Source organism: Mycteria americana, chromosome 6 (assembly GCF_035582795.1).
Source record: "Mycteria americana isolate JAX WOST 10 ecotype Jacksonville Zoo and Gardens chromosome 6, USCA_MyAme_1.0, whole genome shotgun sequence".
NCBI lineage: Eukaryota > Metazoa > Chordata > Aves > Ciconiiformes > Ciconiidae > Mycteria > Mycteria americana.
This window is the reverse complement of record NC_134370.1, coordinates 3,787,711-3,812,873: the sequence shown is the minus strand read 5'-3', so window position 1 is coordinate 3,812,873 and position 25,163 is coordinate 3,787,711. Positions and strand designations below refer to the sequence as shown.

General features: G+C 45.3%; 1 protein-coding gene across 2 annotated transcripts in view; it reads right to left on the bottom strand.

The window, feature by feature from the left end:
* The window catches only part of ADAM12 (ADAM metallopeptidase domain 12), a 188,676-nt gene extending 175,751 nt beyond the window's left edge, over positions 1–12,925 (bottom strand). The window contains exon 1 of one of the 2 annotated variants that reach the window (XM_075504351.1): positions 12,640–12,925. In XM_075504351.1, coding sequence (XP_075360466.1) covers positions 12,640–12,757 — 118 coding nt within the window. In that variant the 5' untranslated portion in view covers positions 12,758–12,925. The remainder of the gene's footprint in view (positions 1–12,639) is intronic. The other variant, XM_075504350.1, reaches the window with a different exon arrangement.
* Between the last annotated feature and the right edge of the window lie 12,238 nt (positions 12,926–25,163).

The window sequence follows — 25,163 nt, the reverse complement described above, 5'->3', positions numbered from 1 at the left end:
ACATTGGGACTCAGACTATATCATGCCAAAAAAAAAAAAAAGTGTCAACTATCCAACTATCTGGCCAAGGAATGGGGATGTGTGCTTCCAGTCCTCTATTTCACTCCATCTTCCAGCAAAAGCTAAAACATTACCCACGCTAAACGTTATCCAGGCACAGATCTTGCTGAAACCACCTTCTAGAATGGTACCCTTTCTGTTTGAGACAGGAAAAATAATAAATTGTCGCTTATTAATATAACAAAAATGCAAATTATTATAATATCTGTTAATAAATATGAAAATGCTGCAAAATAAACCAGTACAAGATTTCCAGTGCATAATGGTTAAAGAAAGAAAGCCCAGTAACTTGCATAGCGTCAAATAAGCAATAGCTTGCTTTGAAGTCAACTGTCCATCCATCTTAAATTTTACACTAACCACCAGCTAAAAACACAGCCACCCTCTCAAAAGAAAGGATAAAAATCAGAAACTCCACCACACGGTAAGGTACTTCCCATTATCCCACTAACAGCACTTACACAGCTTTAAAAAAGACAGCACACAACATGCCAGACTCTGCCCTCATCAGTATGTAAGCACAAAAGTCTGGGCAAGATTTGACTGTGCATAAAATAAAAATCTTATCTCTTGCAGTAAAGTTTTTATTAGTTCAAAATCATAAATTATTTTCCCAACTAACCTTTGCACATATAAGCAGTACATTAATTCTGTCTACAAAATCTGGTAAAATTAGTCCTTTCATGGCCTACCTGGAAAATAATTATTAAAAAAATAAAAGCAAGCCACCTAACGAGACACAAAGTTTTACTTGTTTTCTCACTCCTGCCCCCATTCCCAAACCCAAGACCTCAGGCATTTAAGCACAAGTAGCTTTTGAAAAACTACTAATTCCATGGATCTTCTTGGGCTTGAATCTTGTCTTTTCCTTCACATGGCAAAATTACGACTTACGTACAAAATTTTTAAAACATCAAAAGTCAGCAAAGGTCTTTGGTAAGCCTGAGGACAGGCAACAGCAAGACAACTCCACGCATTTCGGAATTTAATTTTCTGTTCTCTCTGCTTCTAATGAGAAAAGATCCTCTCTCCAGCTTGACAGGTCTGTCAACTCTGAACTGATCTGCGTACGGCTTCGCAGCGAGTCCACCTGATCTTTCACACTAAGCAGCTTCACGGGCACTGACTGCTCGGATGAGAAAGAGGAGTTTGAGACGCGCTGATCCCCTTTAACTAAACAGGATTAAAACCACGCTATTTAATATTTCAGTTTTATAATTCGAAGAACTATCTCCTGTCATCACTTGTTCTTGCACGAGTTATTCCCTTCCTAAATCTAATTCTGCTGATGAAATAATCTGCGACAGGAAACGGCCCTCCCACCCCTCCCCCACAAAACCCCATAAACTCCATGGAAAAAGTCATGTGCTCAACACTTTAATATGGACATGGGAGTGAAAGCGGAAATTTGAAGGTAACTTGCTGTTCTTCTCCACCAAAGGCTCTGCGGACAGTGTCACTGCACGACCAGCTGAACAAACTAATGACACATTTTAGGGCGAAAGATAGAGAGAGAGGGGGGAAAAAAGAAAAATAAAATGCTCATTGTGGAACATACCCCCTAAGCAGTTGGATCATCTTAATCTTCAAGCTTCTGTAATACAACTGTTGGAAGGCTCTAAGTTTGCGCACAATAAAGTGCTTTATTCAGGGAACCATATGACTCCATCAGTCATTCAAGCACATGTTTGGCACAGATTGAAAGTGAAAAGCATAGCGAAGTCAAATATTTCAAAACTGAACTTGTCTTTCTAACACACATGGTTTATATATTGGTGTAATATCTATATAACTTTTCAGTTCTCGTACACGGTAATGTCATGGCTAAGGTACAAAATGATGTCTGCTGCACTGGGCAGCATCGCACTTCTTGGGGGTTAACGCATGCCAAAAAGCCATTTACTAGAAAATTAAAAGGGAACTATCACACTTGACAGGTCCTCAAGAAAACTGTAAAAATCGCTTTTGTTCATTCTAGTTCTTGAATATCTATTTCTCAAATCAGGATGCTACACCATTCTTCGCTAGAGAGCTGCACTGTAACAAATCCAGGACAGCCAGTTCCTCCCTCATCATGCGCCCGAGATCGGTCCCCTCCGCTCGCGGATGAAATATTGCTCATCATACAGAGTTACTCCTGCTGATGCAAATGCGATTAAAGCAATCTTGGGAGAGCACGGTGTGATTAAAGCATAAGTAATGCGAGAAGGATTTGGGCTCTCATTACACAAAATACATATTGAAATGCACTCAAGGAAAGAAGCCAGTATATCTCAATATCCTCCCTGTTCTCGAGAACAAAATGTGACAAGTGGAGTTTTGAGAACAACATTTGCCATTGACTGCAGGAGGGGGCAGGGAGACTGCAGAACGTTTCAAATAGTGAAAACCAAGCTTTATTACGTGTATAGAATATATACATATACTATATTTGGGAAACAGCTGTCCAGCCTCATTTGCAATGTTGTTCTGTCTGACTGAAGAATTACTATTCAGGACCAGCCCAAAGACAGAGTTGTCCTTTTTTCCTAGAAGAGAACACGTCAAAATATGAGAGAAATAAAGCATCGAAGCATTGAACCAGAGGGCGTTTCGGCACACTGGGTGATGGGTATGTATGGAGAGGTTCCCCCCATGGAAGAGCTCAGTGCTTGGAGTTCACAGAAGAGGGCAAGTTGTAAATGCAAGATTCCAACCCAAAGTAGCTTTGAAAAGTCACTGACATAACGGCTCAGGAGAACTTCTGTCCTCTTGCTGCAAATCCTGTTTTAACCTTGCTTTTTTTCCAAGTCCTGTTGCACACCGTATAAATTGGCCCAGTCGTTCCTTTTCGTCGAAACAAGCAGGACAGGACTAATAAGAGGTGAAAAATATCAAGGGTTGCACAATGCCTTTCCCACAGGTATTTCCAGGATGCCATAGTGAAGGATGCCCCATCTTAACTCAGCACCGCCCCAGCATCATCCCAGCATAGGCACCGCTGGGGCACATCTGCTTCGTCTTAAACTGCTGCTCCTTCCCCAAAGGATCCCAGTCCCAGAGATTCTCATTTGGATTATAAACTCAGCCTCGCACCCTTCAGCACCGGCAAGGCAGCACCTAACAAAAACACTTATTCGAGTAGAGGAATAATAACCTGTGCTTTACAAGAACAGACCCAGCTAATCCATAAAGCTCCAATGTCAAAGAAAAAAGTACTGAATATATCAACCTTTCAGCAATGAGTCCACATAATTGCAAGAAAATCCAGATCCAGCGCTCCTCTCCAGCTCCTCCCCTCCAAACCCTCAAGAAAGGCTACTTTCCACTGAATAAAGTTCAAAATTACTCCCAAAATACAATTTCCTCTCGGTCTTTTACAAGGTACAGTACAATCCTTTTCTCCAATGATTTACTAGCCTCCCCACTGAATACAAGGAATCCTTAGCAGAGCTGCATCGAGGGATGTTCCTTCCCGTATACAGTCATCAGTGAAAAAAAGCTCTGGGGCGGGAGTTTGAGTTGTGCTCGTCACACGCACACAAATCAGTCGTTCATTCAGATGTTCTCTGGGAGATCACGCTGGAAACACAGCAAACCCCGCTGAAGCAAATTTCAGTATTAATTTAGGTAAGTGTGCATGGGAAACGATTTGTAGTTCTTTCCCAAGCCTAGCAAATGAGCTACTGGGCTGGGGAGTTAATATCCATCGTGCGCTTCTGTTTGTACGGGGAATACCTGCTACTCGCATTACACAACAGCAGAAAAAGAAAAATTAACTGCACCTGTACTAACATAAGCTGTCACAGAAGTCTGTCTCCCTATTTTTTGAAACATGAATGAACAGCAAACTTAGAGTTACTTAATGTTCTTGAAGCCACCTATCCTGCTCAGGTTTATGTGTGCGACCTTACAACAAATGTCACCATAAACACCGGGTCAGTTCATAACTCCTGACTTTCACAGACTTCTTCAGGAGATGAGCTACAGGAGTAATGAACATTTATTTTTATTGTTTCCTCAGGGCAGGGAGAACACCCAGGATATCTTCCCAGGTCACTAACACAGCTTTGTTCATCTAACCTACACACCCTCTGATCCTGTCAAGCAGATTTTAAATGAATAGCACAGAACATCAGCACCAGGTTGTACAAAGGAGCCAGACCCATGGAGGTGAGACGGTTTATCCCAACCGAGGATCAGACCCACAAACAAGGAACATACACGACTCAAAATAAATAGACAAGCTCCTTCTTTCTAAAGTGTGAAGATGTCTTCTGCAATGACCCTGCACTCTTCCCTCAACCACAAGCGTTTACCCGACACAGGGTGCATTTTCCTCACTTAGGAGGCAATAGATGAAGAAATAAATACTATTTCACTTGGAATGCTTACCTCGTCCTTTAAAATTGCATCAAAATGCAAGAGCAGTTTTTAACCTAGGTAGAGTTTTATGACCTCCAATTCAAAAAGGAACATGGATCAGAAGTGAGACGCTGTATCCTTCCCTATCAGCTGCAGAGGCCACATTTTATTCTCACCTATAGCTCTGTCACCACAGTGCTCTCACTGGCAGAAAAGGAATGCGATATAGACTTAAATAATCTGGACTGAATAGTTCTCCTCCTCATATCTTGTAATTCTTGAATTAACAGAGGCTCTTCAGCACACTACCATTGCTGCCTAAGACAGCGCTGCTGAATAAAGATATTGGTGAAGCAAAGCTCCACACACGGTCAGACCCATATGCTCACCTGATTAAATGTAGCATTATGACAAAGTCCAGATTTTTATTTTTTTTTTATTTTTTTTTTACATGACTATATCAAAACAAAATCCCATGAACACTTGCATTCAGTGAAGTTTATATTTTAATATATTCTTTCAAAGGTCACACGTGAGGTTTATTTCTCTTGCTTGATCAGCTGTTTTCAGAATTTAAAAATATTAGATAGAAGCAAGAAAAAAGCAAACTTTCACCATTGTCAGAAGAAGGTTTTTCACACAATGCATCTGACATATATTATTAGACTGTATTTGTAGGGACTGCCACAGTTCCTCTTAACAAAGATCTCAAAATAAACCAGTGTGCTGGTTTTGGCTGGGATAGAGTTAATTTTCCTCACAGTAGCTAGTCTGGGGCTGGGTTTTGGATTTGTGCTGGAAACAGTGTGGATAACCCAGGGATGTTTTCGTCACTGCTGAGCAGTGCCTACACACAGTCAAGGCCTTTGCTGCTCCTCACCCCACCCCACCAGCGAGTGGGCTGGGGGGGCACAAGGAGCTGGGAGGGGACACGGCTGGGACAGCTGACCCCCACTGCCCAAAGGGACATTCCACACCATACAGCGTCATGCTCAGCATAAAAAGCTGGGGAAGGAGAAGGAAGGGGGGGACATTCGGAGTCATGGCGTTTGTCTTCCCAAGTCACCGTTACGTGTGATGGAGCCCTGCTTTCCTGGAGATGGCTGAACACCTGCCTGCCCATGGGAAGGAGGGAAGGAATTCCTTCTTTTGCTTTGCTTACGTGCGCAGCTTTTGCTTTCCCTATTGAACTGTCTTTATCTCAACCCACCAGGGGGGAGTGAGCGAGCGGCTGGGGGAGGGGGGGCTTAGCTGGGGGCTGGGGTTAAACCACAACAGTCCTTTTTGGCACCCAACGTGGGTCTCGAAGGGTTTGAGATAACAACAGGTTTGATTGGAATGTGCTAGATCAAATTTATAGCTGTTATTGCCGTTTAGCTATTAATTGGCAGGCTCCTGTGCTTGCCATGGGGCTGGCTTGCCTTACTGTATATCAGAGTGTAGTGCTCGTTAGTGGCTGCTTTTCGCTTTCGCTGCTTGCTGTCCTGCTGCACTGCTGATCATCTGACTCTGCTGTGCCTGGGAACATGTTGATAACAGCGATGGCCATGCGCCTGGGCTGGCTGATGGCCAGGGCATGGCTGCTGTTTCTGTGCTGCTGTCCTGGACAGGCTGGAACTCCAGCGTGAACTCGACTCGAAGGGACTGGGACCTGTGGATGAGTCCACACGGGAGCAGGACTCCCCAAACCATCTGTGGCTGTGGATAAGTCCATGCCAGAGCAGGTACATCTCGAAGCATCTGTGGCTGTGGTTATGTCTGTGCCACAGCAGTTATACCTCTGAAGGGATTGTGGCCCAAGGATAAGTCCACACTGGCAATGGTACACCTTGAAGCATCTGTGGCTGTGCATGAGGTGATGCTGGAGCACCTCAAAGCGTGTGGCCATGGATAAGCCCACAACGGAGCAGGTACAGCCCTGGAGAGACTGCAGCCATGGGTAAGGCCATGTTGGAGCAGGTTTACTTCTGAAGGGACCATGGCTGTGGGTAAGGCCACGCTGGAGCAGGTGCACCTCAAAGCGAGTGTGGCTGTGGATAAGTCTACACCGCAGCAGGTACACCCCTGGAGAGACTGTGGAGCATAGATAAGGCTCCACTTGGAGCAGGTACAACCCCTAAGGGACTGCAGTCTGTGGATAAGTCCAAGCCGGAGCAGGGGCAAGGGGAGGAGTTCATTGCAATGTTAAACCCTATAACCTGGCCCAAAGGGACCAGGGGTGGAGATTGTAATGGATATATCTTTAAATTGTTGAAACCCATGATTTGAGTTGCATATCGCAGGAATTACTATAGCAGGAACCATGTGAACCAATGGAGGACAAGCCTTACAAGAAGCAGTGCAAGTGCAGCAGTGACCCGACCTGAGCTGGCTTTGGTGCCCAATAACTCCACGCAACACACGGCCTCTCCTGTCCTGAGTGACCACCATAAGCGATGGAGCCCAAAGTCATGGACTAAATGAACTGAATGGACATTTTGCAGACATTTTGCGGACATTTGTGGACATTTTACAGACATTTCCCAGAGGTGGTCCATAGACTAGGGGAATGCTATCTGTGTATTATTATATCAAAGGATGGGAAGGGGGATGGTGGTTAATGAGGATGTATTGGACAGTGTGGGACCTGAGCATGACGGAAATGTTATGGAATAAGGGGTGGAGAATGGGCTGGTTTTGGCTGGGATAGAGTTAATTTTCTTCACAGCAGCTAGTATGGGGCTGGGTTTTGGATTTGTGCTGGAAACAGCGCTGATAACCCAGGGATGTTTTCGTCACTGCTGAGCAGTGCTTACACGCAGTCAAGGCCTTTGCTGCTCCTCACCCCACCCCACCAGCGAGTGGGCTGGGGGGGCACAAGAAGGTGGGAGGGGACACGGCTGGGACAGCTGACCCCAGCTGTCCCAAGGGCTATTCCACACCATATGGCGTCATGCTCAGTATATAAAGCTGGGGAAGAAGAAGTAAGGGGGGGGACGTGCGGAGTGATGGCGTTTGTCTTCCCGAGTCACCGTTACGCGTGATGGAGCCCTGCTTTCCTGGAGATGGCTGAACACCTGCCTGCCCACGGGAAGGAGGGAATGAATTCCTTCTTTTGCTTTGCTTGTGCACAGCTTTTGCTTTCCCTATTGAACTGTCTTTATCTCAACCCACGAGTTTTCTCACTTTTACGCTTCCGATTACTCTCCCCCATCCCACTGGGGGGGAACGTGGGGCTTCGTGCCAGCTGGGGTTAAACCATGACAACTAGTTATAGATTCTTTGGTGCCAAATTCTGCATCCAGCTTTTTATGCCTTGCTGTGTATTATCCAGCGTGGTTAACAGGCCATGAAACGTTTCACTTCTTGCCTTATTAGATCATATATTTTGGACAAGAAAGAATGTGTTCATCTAATCAACGGTTTCGTCATGTTGACCTTGTGAATGGATAACCCCCTGCCCCCAATCTACCAAATGTTTTTCATCCTAGCTCCAAGTCATGGAAAGCAGAAAACTCACTTACATGGAGTGTAAAAAATTAATGATACAACATGAAGTTATTTAACAGTGGAGTCAGCATTTCTGATTAGATCATGCAGTTGATCAAGTCACTTTCTGAAACGCCAATGCCAACATGATATCACCGATGCAACTAGATATCAATGTAGTCTCACACTCTTACGTGACGCTAAAAAGAGAAGGGTCAACATCCTGGAGCAGGGGTCTCCTAAGAATCAATACCTTTTCAATTTAGTGTGACCCTCCTCTCAAAAAGATAAAAATTTAATGCAATTGAAGCACTTTGCTCTGTGTTAGCCAGAAACAAAAGGGATTGTCCTTTTGGACTGCACTGTCCTATCAAGAATCAACTGCAACCCTCTAACAGACTTACTCAAGCCACAGCTTTTAACGTTAGTTTGTCATCTATTTGCCCTGGAGACTCAGCAGGGCCTAGGAGAAGCCTCTGCAGGTGTGATTTAGGTCTTTAGTACTATGAAATTTTGGAGATTATGTGCTTTTGTCCTAGGAGTAATCTGAAAAGCTACTTGAAATGCAAGTACAATGTGCATGCAATACGAAGAGCAAAATCTGAGATGATGTAGAGTGAAACACAAGAACTTGTAGAGGAAAAAAAGCCATCAGAAAAAAAGATTAAATAAAAAATCCCTCCAATATGAATAGGATGAAGGGCCTGGCATCCTAAGCAGGACTGGATGCTGTGTGAGATGCAGAGCTGGGGTAGCCTGCTGGTGTAGCAGAGCCCGGCCATGTAAATGTAACAGTATTTCAGACCTAATCGCAGACACCATGGAAATGTCGCTTCTGGGTTTACAACAGCTCTCACAGCAAAAGTCAAGACAAAACCCACCCCGTCAGCCCTCAAGGACGCAGTCTCCAAAAGTCAGTGTGGGACAGGAGGCTTGGCAGCACCCCAGAAGAAGCTGGGCTGTTAAAACCGCCGGGACACGCGCGTGCGGGCTGCTCCGCCGCCCCGCGCTGGCCGGATCCTGCTGCCCGCCTGGCAAACGGAGCTTGCTGCTCGCCATTCGCATGCAACACCGCAGCCCTGGAGTGCAAACGCTACTGCCCAAAAGGATGCACATGAATACTAATAAAATGAAGCCCAGCTGGACTCCTTGGACAATTTGCACTGGGAACGTGAGATATGTTAGAAACATAGGGACCGCTAGCGATAAATCTGTCAGGATTAGGATATGCGAGGTCTGAACAAGGCTGGTGGAGGACCAAATAAGCCTTTACATGAATTCAGCCTTTTTTAAAACAATTTCATGATCAGTAGCATCGGCGGCAGCTGACAGCCTGAGTGGAAGTAACAGATAAACACAGCCCTGATCCGCTGCAGTCACTCACGTGTCCTTAGAAAAGTGCCGCCGGGGCGGTCTCTGCGCTGCGAGCAGGATGACGAGCAGCCCAAAGCATAGCCTGTCAATCATTACTTCAAGGATGCTCTTTGTGGCTGGATGGAGACCTTTCCAAAAATCTCAAGGAAAGCGAGAGATGAGAAGCTTCACAAAACACCAGCGAACAACCCGGCAGCTCCCCAGCGAGCAGGAGAGTTAACGATGCGAACGTGATTTGAAGAGGGGGCATAATATCCTCAGCTGGTGTATTTTGGCATGGATCTGCAGAGCCCCATGGACAGTGACAGCTCATGCCAGGCTATCTGCAGGGGACCCGATAGGGATAATCGTCAGACAAGAAGGTGAATATACACAGACCATAAATATCTGCCACAAACGCTGGAACAGTTTGAAAGAAGACAGTATTTGAAAGCGAGCTCTAAAGCACAGAGTGTGTTGGAGAGATCGGGTTTAAAGCGAGAGACAAGGAAAGATTTCTCCTTCTGTAATTTATTTCCATTTCAGCCAACGCAGTTGCAATCGGTAACAAAAATAAAACCTGACAGAAAGTTATTTTAATTGAAGGTAAAGAATTGTGGACTGCAATTTTAGGATTTTCATTTTTCCACTGTTCTTCCAACTAACACCTAATATCCCAAAGAGATTTAAGAGTTTACGCACACACACTAATTTGGAGTTTACCTTTATACGCCATCACTTCCATTGTCTGCCCTGCAGATACAGGAAGGCCTTGACTCTGCAGAAAGCTTATACACATGTAGATCTGAAGGCATTTGACTAAATCTATAAGCTTAGCTCTTATCCTACTAGATATTATCCTCCACCAGGACAGCAAAGCTAATTTTGCTTTGTTGAGGCTGGTACTTCAGTTAGCTTTCCTTTTTGTCCATGAGGTCCTTTAGCCAGCAACCAAGAGCTAGCAATAGTAAAAACTGGAAAAGGCAATTGCAAAACCATAAAAATTGGAAAGGAAACTAAAAGCGAGCGGCAAGGCTACTTTTAAGTTGTCTAGCTCATAACCTGATAATTTAATATTAGAGCTGTTACTAGGGCAGTCCCACATTATGTATGTCTATTGCCACATTTCAAAAGTAGTTTTCAAGGCATTTCGTAACTAAAACTTCTGTCTTAATCACTATGCATGCATTTATGTAAAAATTAGGCTGTCCTGGCAGCACCTCAAATCACTAACACCGGGCCCAGAGCAGTCGCAGCAGTAAAGCCAGCTGAGGTAGAAGTTGCAAAGCTTCAGAATGCCCGGTCGAGATGCGTGCCAGCACAGCTAAAAGGACTTGCTGTCACCGGCAGCTTCGCTGGGTCTAGAAGCACGCGGCTGTAACTTTCAGCACCTCTGTGACCAAGAAAGCAGCACATGCTCTGGCAAAGCTAAAGCTGTTCTCTACTTCCACAGGAAAAAAAAAAGGAATTAAAGGAGAGGATGTTCGCTGAGCACACTGGCTGCAGATGCAAAAGAGCAAGTTATAGACGTGTTACGGAAAGAAGAGGAGTAGGAAAGATGTAGCAAGGCAAACCCCAAATCCAGCTGAGCTGCAAGGGTCAGCAAGCACCGCTGTTGCTCAAGCTTAGACATCTAAAGATGGGCACCATAAAGATGAGCAGCTGACGCAAACTTTACAAGGAGCTTAACTTATCAGTGCAAATGTAACCTTAGAGCTTCAGCTTGGCTCTTAGGGAATCCCAAAACACATGTAACAGGATTTCCACCCCCGCTTACCATTCTGCTCTCTCATCTGTATGCTAGATCTGTCACCTACAGTTTGCCCTCTTATTTTATTGTAGGGACCACTTCTTTGAGGTATAATAATTTCTTTGTTTCTGTCATACGTGCATGCTTGAAGCATCTTACCTCACACTTTCCTGGATGTGTAGTCAAGGTTACCCTCTGTCCTAGCGCACCTCCAAAACACGGAGGGGCCTGGCCAGCCACCGTGGCTCCCACGCTCGGAGAAGGGGTACGTGCTGCCTCCACCCAAACCATCCCACCCTCGACCCATGCAAAGGGAACAGCCACAGGGGAACTGGGGACCTATTTCTCCTCATGTACCTGAGAATTTCTGCAGCCTTTATCCCCAATATGCTGATTTGGTGTCAATACAAATGTTGACAAAGAGAAATTAAGACCCCGACAAAGGCAAAGCAAAGCTTCAACTCCTGTTAATTCATTAACATAAACCCTAGGTGCTCGATTAAATGCAACAACTTGCTCTGTCTACCCTAGGATTTCAATGTGCTGGCTAACATGATAAAAGTATATCTCTATCTTTCTCTTAGCAAGTCCAGAGCCAAAGTCCCAGTGAAAGTGGCTGCGCATAAATTTGGAGACAAGCAAACATTTACAAAGTTTAACGTTACAATGAAAAAAAGACCCAAGACAAGAGTTTGTAGTAACACATTGGGACACACGCGCTCTTCAGCGCTGTTACATACATTTAAACAAGAGAATCTCCCTTCCTCTCTCACGTAAAATATGCATTGTCAGCTGCTGCTTAATGAAGAGGACGGGGCCTGGGCCCTCCAGTGATTATTCCTCAAGAAGCCCCAGGCTCGCCGTACAAAGAGACAAGTCACTTTTTCTAGGCTGTTCCCCCGTCCGTAACGCGGACAGCCCAGAGCCAGTGCTGCCAAACACCTTTACAACTGAAGCCACCGATCCCTGACTTGTGCTCACTTTGAATGAACACAGCGGCGAGTAAACTTTTACCCAGCCAGGGACGCTTTTACCATCAGTATTTGGCTTTTTCAGGCAATTCCTCCCGGCTGGAAACAAGAGTCTGAACTCTGACAACACTCCCAAACCCCGAACCCAGCCCCAGCCCGCGGGTGGCTGTTTGCGGGGGACCCTTAGGGGATAACTGCTCCCCGGGCCGTGCCTGCCGCGGCGGGGACCCCCCGGGGCCAGCCCCCCACCCAGGGGCAGGGCCGCCGGCGGGGCTGGGGGCTGCAAAGCGGAGTTTTTCCGGGAAGGGCTTGGAAGTCCTCAGGGCGCGCAGCGGAGCGGGAGTTACGCGGCCCCAGGCCGGCGCGGCTCCGCGCCTCTCCGGCCGGGACCGGAGCCGGGGCCGGGGCCGGGGCCGGGAATGGGGCCGGGACGCCGGCACTGCCCGCCCCCCCGCTTCCCTTCCCCGCAGCGCGGAGCGGAGCGGAGCAGAGCTGGGGGGGGGGCGGGGGCAGCGCGGGGAGAAGCGCAAAATCCGCGCCGGGAGCGCCCGGGGGAAGCGGCCCCCGCGCAGCCGAGGGCTGCTGGGGCGCGCACGTTGTTGGAGTCGTTTCTCTGTTGCTTGTCCCCTTAAAATGGAGCGTGGGGCGAGGAAGTGTTTCAGAAGAATATAGAGCGATATATCGCTAACTTACCTTGAGCTCTGGGTGATGCTAAAAAGAGCCAGCTGAGGCTCAGCAGCAGCATGGAAATCTGGGCTGGGGGGTGCGGAGGAGGGAAGCGCTGCTGCTCTGCATGGAGACGCTTTGACATCTTAGCCCAGACTGAGGGAGACAAACTTTCATCAGCTGGGGCTGGAGAGCAGCACCATAATATACAGTTACAGAGAGGAGCGAGCTGGGACTCAGGATGTGAGAGATTTCCTGCATGCAGTTAACTCCAAAACCCCTCCTGCTCCTGCATGAGCTGCTGATGAGTTGGGCTCTGCTTTCTTAGGGGGGGAAAAAAAAAAAAAAAAAGTTGTTTGGTTTTTTTTTTTTCTTTTTTAAAGAGGTTTGAGGCTGTTGGGTTTTGTGTTTTGGTTTTTTTTTTTTTTTGGCAAGGAAAATTCTGTTGACCGTTGCAGTAAATGTCCGTGCTGGCTTGCGCTCACCGCGCTCCTCAGCATGGAACAAATGAGCTCCGCGGCCGCCCCTCCGCGGGGTCCTACCGCCCGCCGCCGCGCAGGCAGCGCCGAGCACCGCGCAGGGCTGGGGGGGCTCTGGGGTCCCCCCGGCCCCCGCAGCCGCTCGCTCCCCCCGCCTGCCAAGGTTTCCCCATTTCTGCTGCACACGCAGCCCTGGCCGCTTCCTCTGGAAAGTCATCTGCATACGTTAGAGCTGAGGGATTATTTATTGGTTTCATAATTATTTCGGAGTTGTTTCTGGTGCCTCCGACTTATTTTATATTGTGTTTTTATAAAAAGAAAAAAAAAAAAAAAACCAACACACCCACAGAGTTGCCAAATGCATTTTTTAAAATCTTCCTCATTCAAATGATTATTACTGACTGTCTGGGAGAATAACCAAATACAGATTATCTATCCCGTAACGTACCACCAAAGTACATGTAATGCCCACATGTTGCGCAGAATGCTGTAAAGCAGTAGAAAGAAGGAACCTAATCCTGTAAATCCTCACAGACTTTTATTGTGCAGTTTTATTTTTAATTTATTAAGATTCTTCCCAAATCTCACCGTTTGGATATTGGTACTTAATTCTGCAGATTGGCCCCATGTTCCCGGTGCATGAAACAATTGGCAAAACTGGCCTAACGTGCGTCTGCACAGCGGCAGGCACACCGCCGTGCAATCCCACTTAAAAAAATTGATTTTGGAACTACGGATTTGGGTCTCTTCTGGAGCAGAGGCTGGTAACTATTTGCAGTGATCCGGACGACGCCTTTCCCCAGCTCAGAGGATAAATGAGCCAGCAGAAACTCAATGGGTGCAAAATGCTGCCCTTCCCAAGCTGGAGCCCTGAACCATGCCCGCTTCGTGCGGTTGAGAGCATCTCTGAACTGCCGCGGGGACAGTCGCATCCCCAGGATAACAGTGGTAATGTCAGGTCATCTCGGCACGAATAAACCTGGAAAAGAGCTGGGATCGTGCTGCTTTTCTTCACAGTTAAAAAGTACATTTTCTCCCCTTACCTCTCCACCCAAAACAAGACCCACGGACTCACCTCCAGTTGCTCTGAATTTTGAACTCCTTCTACATTTACCCTTCAAATCTCACCTCAGCAGCACACCTTTTCTTCATCATGCCCCTTCCCAGGAAACCCCTATGCTTGTGAGCAGTCAGGGATAATCCTATGTATAGCTTTAAATACCCAAATGCTAAATTTTCCCTACTCACCCATTATCAATTACATTTTAGCAGCTATAGTCAGCAGCTTTTCATCCCTTAAAATATAAACTAATGAACTCTATCGACTTTCTCATTAAGGACATACGTGCTCCACACAGCACATTGGTTAAAAATGTTAAAATTAAAACAGACGATTCATTTGTAGAAGGCCACCATAAAAGCCGTGTAGACATTTTTATTCTTTGAAGGTATTTTCACCATTAAAAAAATCAGTCAAGGGAACTAAAGACTTCTAAATAGAGTTTTGGTAATCCCACATGGCTTTTCACTTAAATGGTAGGTTTTTTATTCTGAGTAACAATATTTGCTAATGGAGAATGTGGACCCAATTATATCTTGGTCATTCACTAGCATGAATGAACTAGATATTATCAGAGTTCCTCCTCCTCCCCCAAAACTTAACCAGAAAGGAACACTTGCATTTTACCACACTAATTTTATGGGTTTGAAGTTGATAAATTGATAGTTTGTCACAAAAGAGCCCCAAATATTTTATTAACGACATCCATGTAGGAATGCTCCTGAATTACGGTTCCCTCTGGCTCTGGAGAACAACGGTACAATTTAACAGCAGTTTCAAAACTCTCCTGGAAAAAAAAAACCTCAAGGAAAAGCGAAGTTAATCTGAAGTGCCCCTGCTTCACTACCATGTGCATGAGCGAGGCCAACGCTTGACTTTTAATTTCTCATGTCAAACCACCTCCCACAATTAGTTTTACGAGGCTTGGTTTATCCACTTCAGAAGAACAAGGCTGAGTTTCCCTGCAGGAAATGAAAATTGCATCCAGGTTGTGTAGCTGCTTTAAAGGGGGCCACAATCCCGATTCTCCAGGTTATTCCCGCGGGCGATGGCTCTCCATCCATCCTTCCCGGCTTTGTTCTTTCGCACTGTCAGGGGAAGAGGGTTGGGGGGGCTGGGGGTTGCGTGGAGGTGTCTCACTGCTTCTGGGGTTTTCTTTACCTTTGTATCTTTTGCTGCTTCTTCTTTATGCTTCCCCCCTGCCCTCCATTTTTGTCCTCCTTATCTTCCTTACTCTACGTATTCAGTTTTTCTTTACTTCAACCATGAGTAGCTTTTCTTTCCAAAGCATGCGCTCTACTCTGTGCTAGTTTAGGGCTATCCCGCAACAGAAACAGCATATGAACAGCTAAATAGTCTTTTTGCTCTTTTTTTTTATCTTCTTGGGAAAGGGAAACCTAACACATTGCTATTTCTTCTCTATTACTATAGACAGAGGGTGGCATATGCCGGTAGCTTGGTTTGCACTCAGCTTTGAGCCTCAGCCTCTGCTCCGCAGGAAAAGCAAGCCAGCCACTAGCTACAAACTGAAGAGCACAGATCCCACTGCTGTAGTTTCTGTACTTTGAGATGCGCGGATGAAATATCTCACCCTGCGGCTGTGGGTCACCTGTGGCTAGAGGAAAGACCAAGGAATGAAGTGACAAGGATCTCTGAGATGCTATCAGGACCCCTCTTCAGGCATGTCTTTCAACTGCATCACCCCCACTTCCCCGAGAAGCGGTTTGGGAACTTTTAACACGCCTCTTTCAGCAGGACACTGAGAATTGGTACTGCTTACAGGGTGCTCAGGAATGTGTCCTGCATTAATCGTTACCTCTTGTCATTCACGAAGCGGGGCTACAGCTACGTGTCCTTTTCTCTCCAGCTCTCATACCTGCCTCTGACTTGTGTCACTGTGTCACTTGAATAGGTCAGCTTGAAGTAGCTTAACTTTCAGTTTGCATTTACATACGAAAACCATTTGCTGTAAAGAGCACTCGAGATTTTTAACAGTTAATATTTGACTGTGTGACAATACAGGCAGTTGGCTTGGACTCTGGTTATCAAATTACTAATTCATGCAGGAGCTTTAGTTCACATGGCACTGAAAAGGTCAATTCAGAAGAGAGCAATATGGAAGAGACTAATGTGGAATAACTTACCTGGAAACAAGCATAACATATGGATTAGTACAGACACCAGAAAGAAGGAGGATGCACTGAGGGAAACATCGACTTCCATTAGTTTCCCCTTGGTTAAAGAAGAGGAGTTTTAAGAAGGAATTAGTGACTGATGGAGACAACATGAAAAAAAAAAAAAAGGAGCAGACAGAGCATACATTAAGTCCAAAACCTCCAGACTACGATACTGTATGCTTTCGTGACATGAGATGGAAGGCACTGTAACAAACTATATGGCACTTGGGAGATGGATTATGGTGTGCTATAGGGTATGGAGTACAGGAAAAGGAAAGGAAAAGGAAAAGGAAAGCTATGTCTGCTACCCTTCTCTGCCAGAGCAGGAATTGCATCCCTGCATTGCAGACTGAGTTAAACGAAGAGAGGATAAACCACCTCAGATAGTTAAAGAATTTCAAGAGAAGAGGTTCTGGTGGAGAGGAAACACCTCTGTAACACCGCTCTCACATCTTCCCAGATCAGCCGTGATCTCCTTTTGGATGTTCAGGAAACCTCACCGTAATCACAGCATTGAGTATTATCCAGAAATCCCAGTCCTTTTATTCCATATGTGCCAAAATGCATGAAGACTTGTCTGGGCTTAGCTACAGGGATCTACAGTTTTGGGGCCTCCAGGCTGAAGTTTTTGCTTCTTAGAGTAAACAAAACAAAACAAAAAAGCTTTTCCCTTTGAAATCTGTGTGTCCCCTAGCCAGCTGCTGAGACTTTGTGTCTCCAGTCCTCCCTCACTTCATTAACTCTCTGCAAAATCAAGATCCTGCTGAATTGTGACTGCAGTGGCAGATTACAGTCCTCTATAATTAACAGGCATAGATATAGCATAATACAGTGTGACCTTTAGCCGCAGAGCTTTGCTATAGACCTCTGTCACAACATTCAGACAGAAAATAGCAAGCTCCCGAGAATAGCATCCATCAGCTCTGCACACTGAAATAAAATACCGGCTGTAAATATTGTTTACTGCGCATACTTGAGACAAGTTGCGTTCTGTAGATTTCCTAGTCTACGAGGGCAAGTTTCCATCCCCCGTATCTTTACCGGCGTGCGCTCCAGCACGCCTTGCCGAGCCGGTGTGCTGTCCTGAGCAGCACAGGGAGGCTGAACCAGGTCATTAAGCCCATGAAACACAATGCAAGCTCAGCAATCTCACCTTTCTGTTATCAATAAATATATTCCTACCTTCCCCTCCACTCCTCTTCCCGCTCCCTACTTTGGTTATGACCTTTTTTTTTCTTCCTGTCCTACAGGTACCATAATGTCAAATTCATCTGACATTTCTGCCTTGAAGCGTTGAATTTGCCGTTGCAGCTGGGAGCAGTAAGCAGAGAGCAAAGCAGTCAGCGCCTCGCTGCAGCCAGGTCTCGCGTCTCCCCTCCGCCGGCCACGAGGCCGTGGTCCGTCTGTTTGTCCAAGTCGATGGGCTCCCGGCACCAAGCTGGTGCCCCATGAGTTTCAACAGAGCTGAGTTTAATCACAGGGATAGGCTTCTCCTGACTTCATTTGAGGACCAAGGATTTACTCAGTTTCTCCCTTGTTGCAAGGGACACGCTTATAAAGTTGGGGTTTTGTTGAGTGGAGACTGTTTCTTTCTGAGATGTATCCCTGAGCTATTTGAAATAACACAATCCTTTGTACTTGTAGCCTTGAACCGCTACAGCCCATCAACAGGGTATAATCCTGAATTAATTTTATCATGGATTGCAGAACCCCCAAACTGAGTGTTTCTAGATACGTTTTTTTGATAGAGAAGAAACTAAACCACCCCCTACCTTGTTTGAATGAGAAAGCGTTGTAACATTATATAAAAATATAAGTAAAACTGGCGCAGCCATCCTGAAGTTATTTATACATTTAATAAATGAGACGCAGTATTTTTAATCTGTCTCAAGGATAAAATGTAATCTGAGAGAGCAAGCCCCTGCCATTAAGCCGTGTTTGGACAATCATTATAATTTCTACATGGAAGAGGGATATCGGGGCTGGTGGCGAAGGGTACATGCTCATCACACTCCTCTCCCCCTGCTTGCTCAGCCCAGTTCATCCTACCCCTCCACTGCAACATCATTTTGGAAAACAGCTCCTTTCCTCTAACAAAGCAGGGGAGTAAGCTCTGCTTTAATGCTGATTAAGCTCTATATACTGCTTTATAGGGAAACTACACAGAGACTGTTGCAGCCTGCTGTAACAGGGCCAAGGGTGAAAAAGCCAAGAGGAGCTCAAGCAAGAGCAAACAAAGAAACCCACCGCTCCAAGGATACAGGACCTTAACAACAACAGCAACCCCCTAAATTCTTCGGCAGTTAAAACACAAAAACCCAAACCTCACACAGTCCCTAGTTACATTTTTTTCCTGTAGCATAAACCCTCAGTCATGCAAACACAGAGCTCTCCACGAGCACAGCCACCACCGGCGGCTGAGCCCCCCGTGCCCCCACCCCACAGCTGAGCCTGCCTCGGGGCACCCTGCCCGCCTCGGGGCACCCCTGCAGCCCCCAGCACCCTGACCCGACGGCCTCAACATCCCGGGGGACAGAGGGCTCGGCTCCCAGCTTCACCTCGCACCGAATTAGCCATTGACGTTTTCCTCTTCCAGCCTTTCTCCAGGAAAAGGAAAAAGCCGTGCTAGTTAAACTTTCTTCTGTTGTGATGACGCATGACTAAATACTTATCTTCCTAAATCATAAATAAATAACTAGATAAACAATCTTCTTCAGCATGCTTGCGCAGCCCTAAAACTCCACTTTTCGTTCTGGTGCTGCCATTTCCTGACTCAAACCTATTGCAGTAACTGATGAGCCCCGCTCTGCCTTGCAGTGCGCAGCCAGGACCCACGGCACGCCAGCTGGGCTGATGCTCCCGGACAGGAATCGATATTCTGCAAAATTAAAAAAAAAAAGGTTGCGCTCGCTTCCCATTTGGTGCTCCGCTGTTGATCAACCCCTCGTTACCGTCGTGAGAAGGAAATTCTGCCACGTAGGAAGACGCACCAAGGTTTTTCTGCCCAACAGCCTGCTACAGAAAAATCCTGAAAACATCCAAACCAGAGTAATTTGGGCCTATGTTCTGGACAGCCTATGTCCTCTCCCTGAGGACCTGAATATCTCCTTATTTTTCAGACCACCTGAATAGATCCTTAATTCCCATGGTGGAAAAAACATCATTTTAAGCTTTCCTACTAATTTCAGTACTCATTCTGAGAAGCGATGATTCTCCAGCAGGATCCTTATATCAGACAGGACATTTCTGAGAGCATGGCAGGAAGTTTTCCTGTGCTAAAATCCCTTTAAATACGACAAATAGCCCATTAAATATGTTTTTTTTTTACTTCAGACCAGACATTGAGAATAAGCACTTTGATCTGTTGCTACAAATTTCAATGTCTCCCTGAAAACAAAAGAAAGAAAAAAACCCACAAATTTTTACATGTCTCACAAGAGGACAGTATTCAACTCAGACTAAAAATTATGAAGTCATATATTTTTAACATTCCTGTCTAGCCCTCTGCAAACCACAAAACAATGCAACATCCATCATCATAAACGCTGAGACAGTAAATTAGGAGGACAGCATATTTTGGGGTTTTTTTTAAAGAAAAATAAATATTCCTAATGGGAAATTTGAGAGAAGTAATTAAAAAGTACTGTGGTATACATCACGGGAGACTGAAATCAATTAGGTCTTAATCTCTTATTATTCATGAAAGGAAGAGTGAAAGAGAGCTTCTTTTATTATAAGCATTTTCTGATTGTTAGATTCTGTTGCAAAACTTTCATTTGCTTTGGGTCACAAACACAGCAAGTGAAACCTCTCAAAACTAAAGCAAATAGAAGTAAAATGTTGGGTTTGTAACATCAGCTAATAGTATTAGATAGAACAGTCAGCCCATAATTATCTATCTTTCATGCAGTTTAACTTATGCCATTACATAATTAAATTTAGACCAATGAGCCCTCAAAGTTATACTTTTACATAATAACAAACACAAAAATTATATATGTGCTCCCAGTAGCATTACAAGTTAAGTATATATTTGGCGACACTTTACAGTAAGTGGGTATTCATTACTAATTCCTCTGGTATTCATTGTAACAACATTAGTCACGAAGAACTAATGTGGATATCGTATTTGAGCACTGGTTTATTTCTCTATAAACCGGCAGGGTAGAATACGGGGGTAATTCCCTTTCCCTGACGTCCCCGCGGTGCTGTTGAAGACCACCCCGCTGTCATCGGGGGGATAGTCACGATACGCTGCGTTATTGTCGTGGAGGGCAGCGCGTCCCGCCGCCCTGGCTGGGCGGTCCTCAGGCGCCCGCACCCTGCGTCCAGCCCCTTATTTACCTGTGGAGGAGAGCACTGTCCTTCCCTCGTCATTTCTTCCCCACATCATGGCACGTGTCCGTCTCTAGCCTATCTCCCTGCCTCCTTCTGCAGTGACACAATTTCAGAGGACAACCCATTTACAAAAACGGACTTCTGTCCCGAATTTCTTTTTTTTAAATCCCTGGCCACAGTTACGTGTTACAATTCATTAAAATTATTGCTGAGGGACCTTTGTTTCAGACACCGTTATCAGGTAATCTTCTGATTAGTCCAAGTTCAGACTGGACACCATTCCCATGACCACCTTTTGGTCACGATCTTTATTAACTTTCCTCACATCACCCCAGAAGGGGATACAAAGTGCTCGCTTACTTTAGGCAACAAAAAGTTCTAAAAAAGCACAAAACATAAAATAAAAATGGAAGTCTCCCCGTTCTTCAAGCACAACTTCAAGAGCTGCAAGAGCACATTAGATGGGATATTAACAGACGGCCAGAGCAAGAAGATGAAGCTCAAATGGCTTCAGAAGGGTCTTTGCCGTTTTCTACTGGCAATTTCTCAAGCCAATTGCAGACCTGCGGTAACTCCAGAACCACGGGGCAGCCTGCGTGTAATAGGTATTTGCATAGGGATCTTCCTATAATTATATATTAACTAAAGCCTAGTCATTGTCAGGTCCTGCAGAAGATAAAAGTATTTAAAACATGAAGTCTAAAAATACATAACTGTGGCCAATTTCTAAAAAAATTAGATCTCTGCAATTAGGGGCTCTTTTTCATATTCCTATCTATGCAACACGGACCTCAGGCAGTTCATTGCACTTTTCCTATTTACTAATTTTATATAATTGTGTGTACCATGCGCACATTTGTGCAGTTTCATTTTTTTCTTTTTTTTTTTTTAATCACTCTGCAGCTGGTAGGGAGACGATACACCTCATTATCTTATTCTGTGGGTCATCTAAAATGGATATTAAGTAATTCCGCCTCCTACAGCTTTGGTACGCAGCCAAGGAGAACTAGGAAAAGTAAGACGCTTGACTTACTTAAAAAAAGAGGATGCTTTTTATTTTCAACCTAGAAACGTGTTTTCATACGGCATGCTTCTTTCAACAGGTTTGTCATAGCTAAACAGACATTGCAAGAGAGAAAATCATAACCTCCCAGAACACCTCCAGGTAGTTCAGCCGGGAGACAAGGTTCACTTCCAGAGCCCACCACACTAGTACGCCGTTATCAATCGGCAGGCTAGCACTGCTCAACGAGCAACACCGGCTCCTCTCTCTGAATGAGGATTTCGGGCAAGAATTTTTGTGATTGTGAGATCAGTAGATGCATATTTAAATCAAAGCTTAATAAATCTTTTCATGGATACATGGAGCTTCTCTACCTACAGTATATTTGAAAGATTTTCAGTATCTTCTTTTATCCTAATCTGGTTTTATGCTCAGTCGGGTGTCCTCGCATTTTAGTTTGTGCCACTGCTATCTAACCATCTTTTACTCCGAAGCCTGCAGACTGGGAATGGTGTCGGCTGGGGGTGGGACCTCTCAACCCCCCATTGCCTGATGCTGACCTGTGGCCACGGCAGCGGGGGAGCACAGTGAGGGCATCTCACAGGCATCCAGCCGGCCGTAACCCAGCTCAGCAAGAAGCATACTGAGTAATAAACTACACAGGCTTAAGTCACGGTGCTTGATGAAATATGACCCTGTGGGACAACCCTGTGTACTGAGCTACTCCGTCAGTGAACAAGTGGCCAGTCAACGCTCCTGGAAAGATAATTACACACCCATCAAAGCACACAAGCGTTTTTGTCCCTGAAGTCAAAGGGGCAAACATCTCTACGGATGGGGCAAGTATTTTTAGCCATGGAGCTGTTACTGCAGTCGATGTATCGGGGAATGGTTTTCTCTGGAGAGAGCTGCCAGAAACTTTATCCCTGCATTTCTGTGTTGTTTTCCTTGTAAATCAGCTCTCTCACAGAAAGCATTACACTAACATGACCAATCCCAGATACTCAACAACAAAACTCCTAAAAAGTCTTACCCAGACAGTCTCCTCATCTATCTGACCAGCTGAGTAAACTTGGAGAAGTAACTAATGACTTGCATACACATACACAGGAAAATATTTGGGTTTAAAATAAATCCCCAGAATACTGTAACCCTCAGTGCTTTACGTTGCAATGACTTTCAACCTTTAATGAGATATTTCTGTCAGATGAAATTAATGATGCCAGCAAGCAAACAAACACCATGTCTTGCACACCTAAAACACTGTGCATTCCCCATGTGGGTTCCATTTTGAATAATGCAAAACTTGAACCCTACTGAGAGGCTTTCTGTTTCGGAAGGAAAATACCAAGTCAATGTGTTGGCAAGCCTATGTAGGCTCTGTGCCTTAACGCCCCAAAACCATCTCAACGTCTCACCCCAACCAACATTCATTATTAAATACTGTTCTGCGGGCACGTACAAATCAGCAGTGTGAAAAGAGATGACCCAACAAGGGAGATGGGGAACAAACGGCAATGCCTATTACCAGAGATGTTAATCCTTGTACAGTTGTACCAGCAGGAAAATGCGTCCTTCCTGAAGACACAGGGCGTGGACCGACAGCTGGAGAACCCGAACTCAAACAGCATCCAACAAGAAGGAAAATCCCAGTATTTGACAAGTGTGGATGATCTCAAATTTAGACTGGGGAGTTTTCTGTGTTGAGTACTATCCGATGGCAAATGTCCTCTTTACTTTGAAACGCCTGCAAGTCCAAAGTGAAATTATGCCAACTTTTTTCCTAACTCTGAACTTTGTTAAGTAGATGCCTGCTTGTATAGGTCTAAGCCTGTGAGGCTCATGTTTTTCTGAAGTAACATTTTCCTGTACAGTCTATTTTCTATTACAATGACTGGATTGTAGAGCTGAAATGAATGTCGGAATTGTTTGCTGGGTACATTACCAGATACCTTCTTTTCTGAGGCCCAGAAAGAGAAATTAGGTTTGCAACAGAGATCATTTTTGGTTTTCTGAAGCAAAGGTTTCATATCATATAAAACATTCCCAGACACTGATTTGCATTATGCATTTTGCTCACTAGGTATACTCCCAAGCTTATTTATACAAGAGAATTTCCACCTCAAATTGCCACATATTTGTCCTGCAGATTTTGAAAATTACATTTAGAGAAAATAAAAACATTTGGAAGTAACCCTTCTACAAAGCCAAAAGACTTTGTGAATAGTGCACTGGCATTAAGCTGTGAGAAAGTGGAGTTACTCGTGAGCCAGGGGAGGTGAGGGTGCAGCAGGCCGGTGCGGTACTCTATCTCCAAGAATGGTCAGCAGAAATGAGAGGAAACCAGGTCAGCTGAGAAGTGTCCTGCCCTGGTCAGCATGCCAATGGCGGGCCAAGGGGCAGAGACCAGGCTGAGCCATGTCACACCAAGCCTGTGCCGTTCGTCCCAGTTGCTCACGTGGTTCATTTCCTCACGAGGACCTGGGTGCCGTGATTTCTAAGGAGGATCAGCTCCTCTGTTTGATATTCCCAGCCAGCCAGTGAGAAGCATGTCAAATATACACATATATTTACATGCATTTACATATGCATATAAAATTGTATGGGCATGGAGGAGGGATATATTATGGCAGTTAGATTAAGCCATCTCCTATTAGTTCCTGGGCATCCTGCAGGACAAATGTCCGATTTCAATGTAAAAATACTCTTTCACTCCCAACAAGGAAGGGTCTGGCTCTTCTGCTCTGCCAGAGAAGACGTGGGAAAAGTTTTGGGGGTCTCTTCTCCTGGTGGCACTAGGGGTCAGTCCCATACCAAGGGACATCCCTGACCCAGGCTGTGAGTATCTCGCTGTGTGCCCCTCTGCAATCCATCCAGATCCCCATGGACATCAAATACCAAATGTCTTGTCTTGCTGTGGCTCTAGGGTAAGACTACAAGCAGGCTTAAAAGTATATAGTATTTCTCTACGGATATGTGCAGGAAATAATTCCCCTGAAGGGTACAAACTTGATGAACCAAAGCTGCATTTCTCTGAAGTCAAGAAACTAGAGACTAAGGAACCAAGGGGGGGAAATGCTAGGTTCCTACTGAAATCAAAAGGGATTTTGGCACTGACTTTATAGGAAATGTCTCTAGTTGTTGTAGTGAGCTATAACTGGAAGAAAGCTTGAAGGATAATCCTTCAGATTCAGTCTAGGAGACCATGTGTGTGGGTGTGTTTATGGCTATAATTTATCACTCTGTGGTGGAGACCCAGAAGTCCACCAGAGAGAGAAAGGCCCTCCTGTTTGAGGCAGGCCACATGTTTTTCCTGGAGAGCAGCAAGAGGGATCAATGAACCCACAGGAGAGCGGATCTACCACGCAGCTGAGCTGTGAAGCTTGGAGGATGCTCCTTCTTGCAGTCCCTTTTACAAGTTCTACTTGAAGCTATGTGTGGTCCAGCCGTAACTTCAGTTCCCTGTACAGCATTACTTGCTTGGTTAAAAAGAC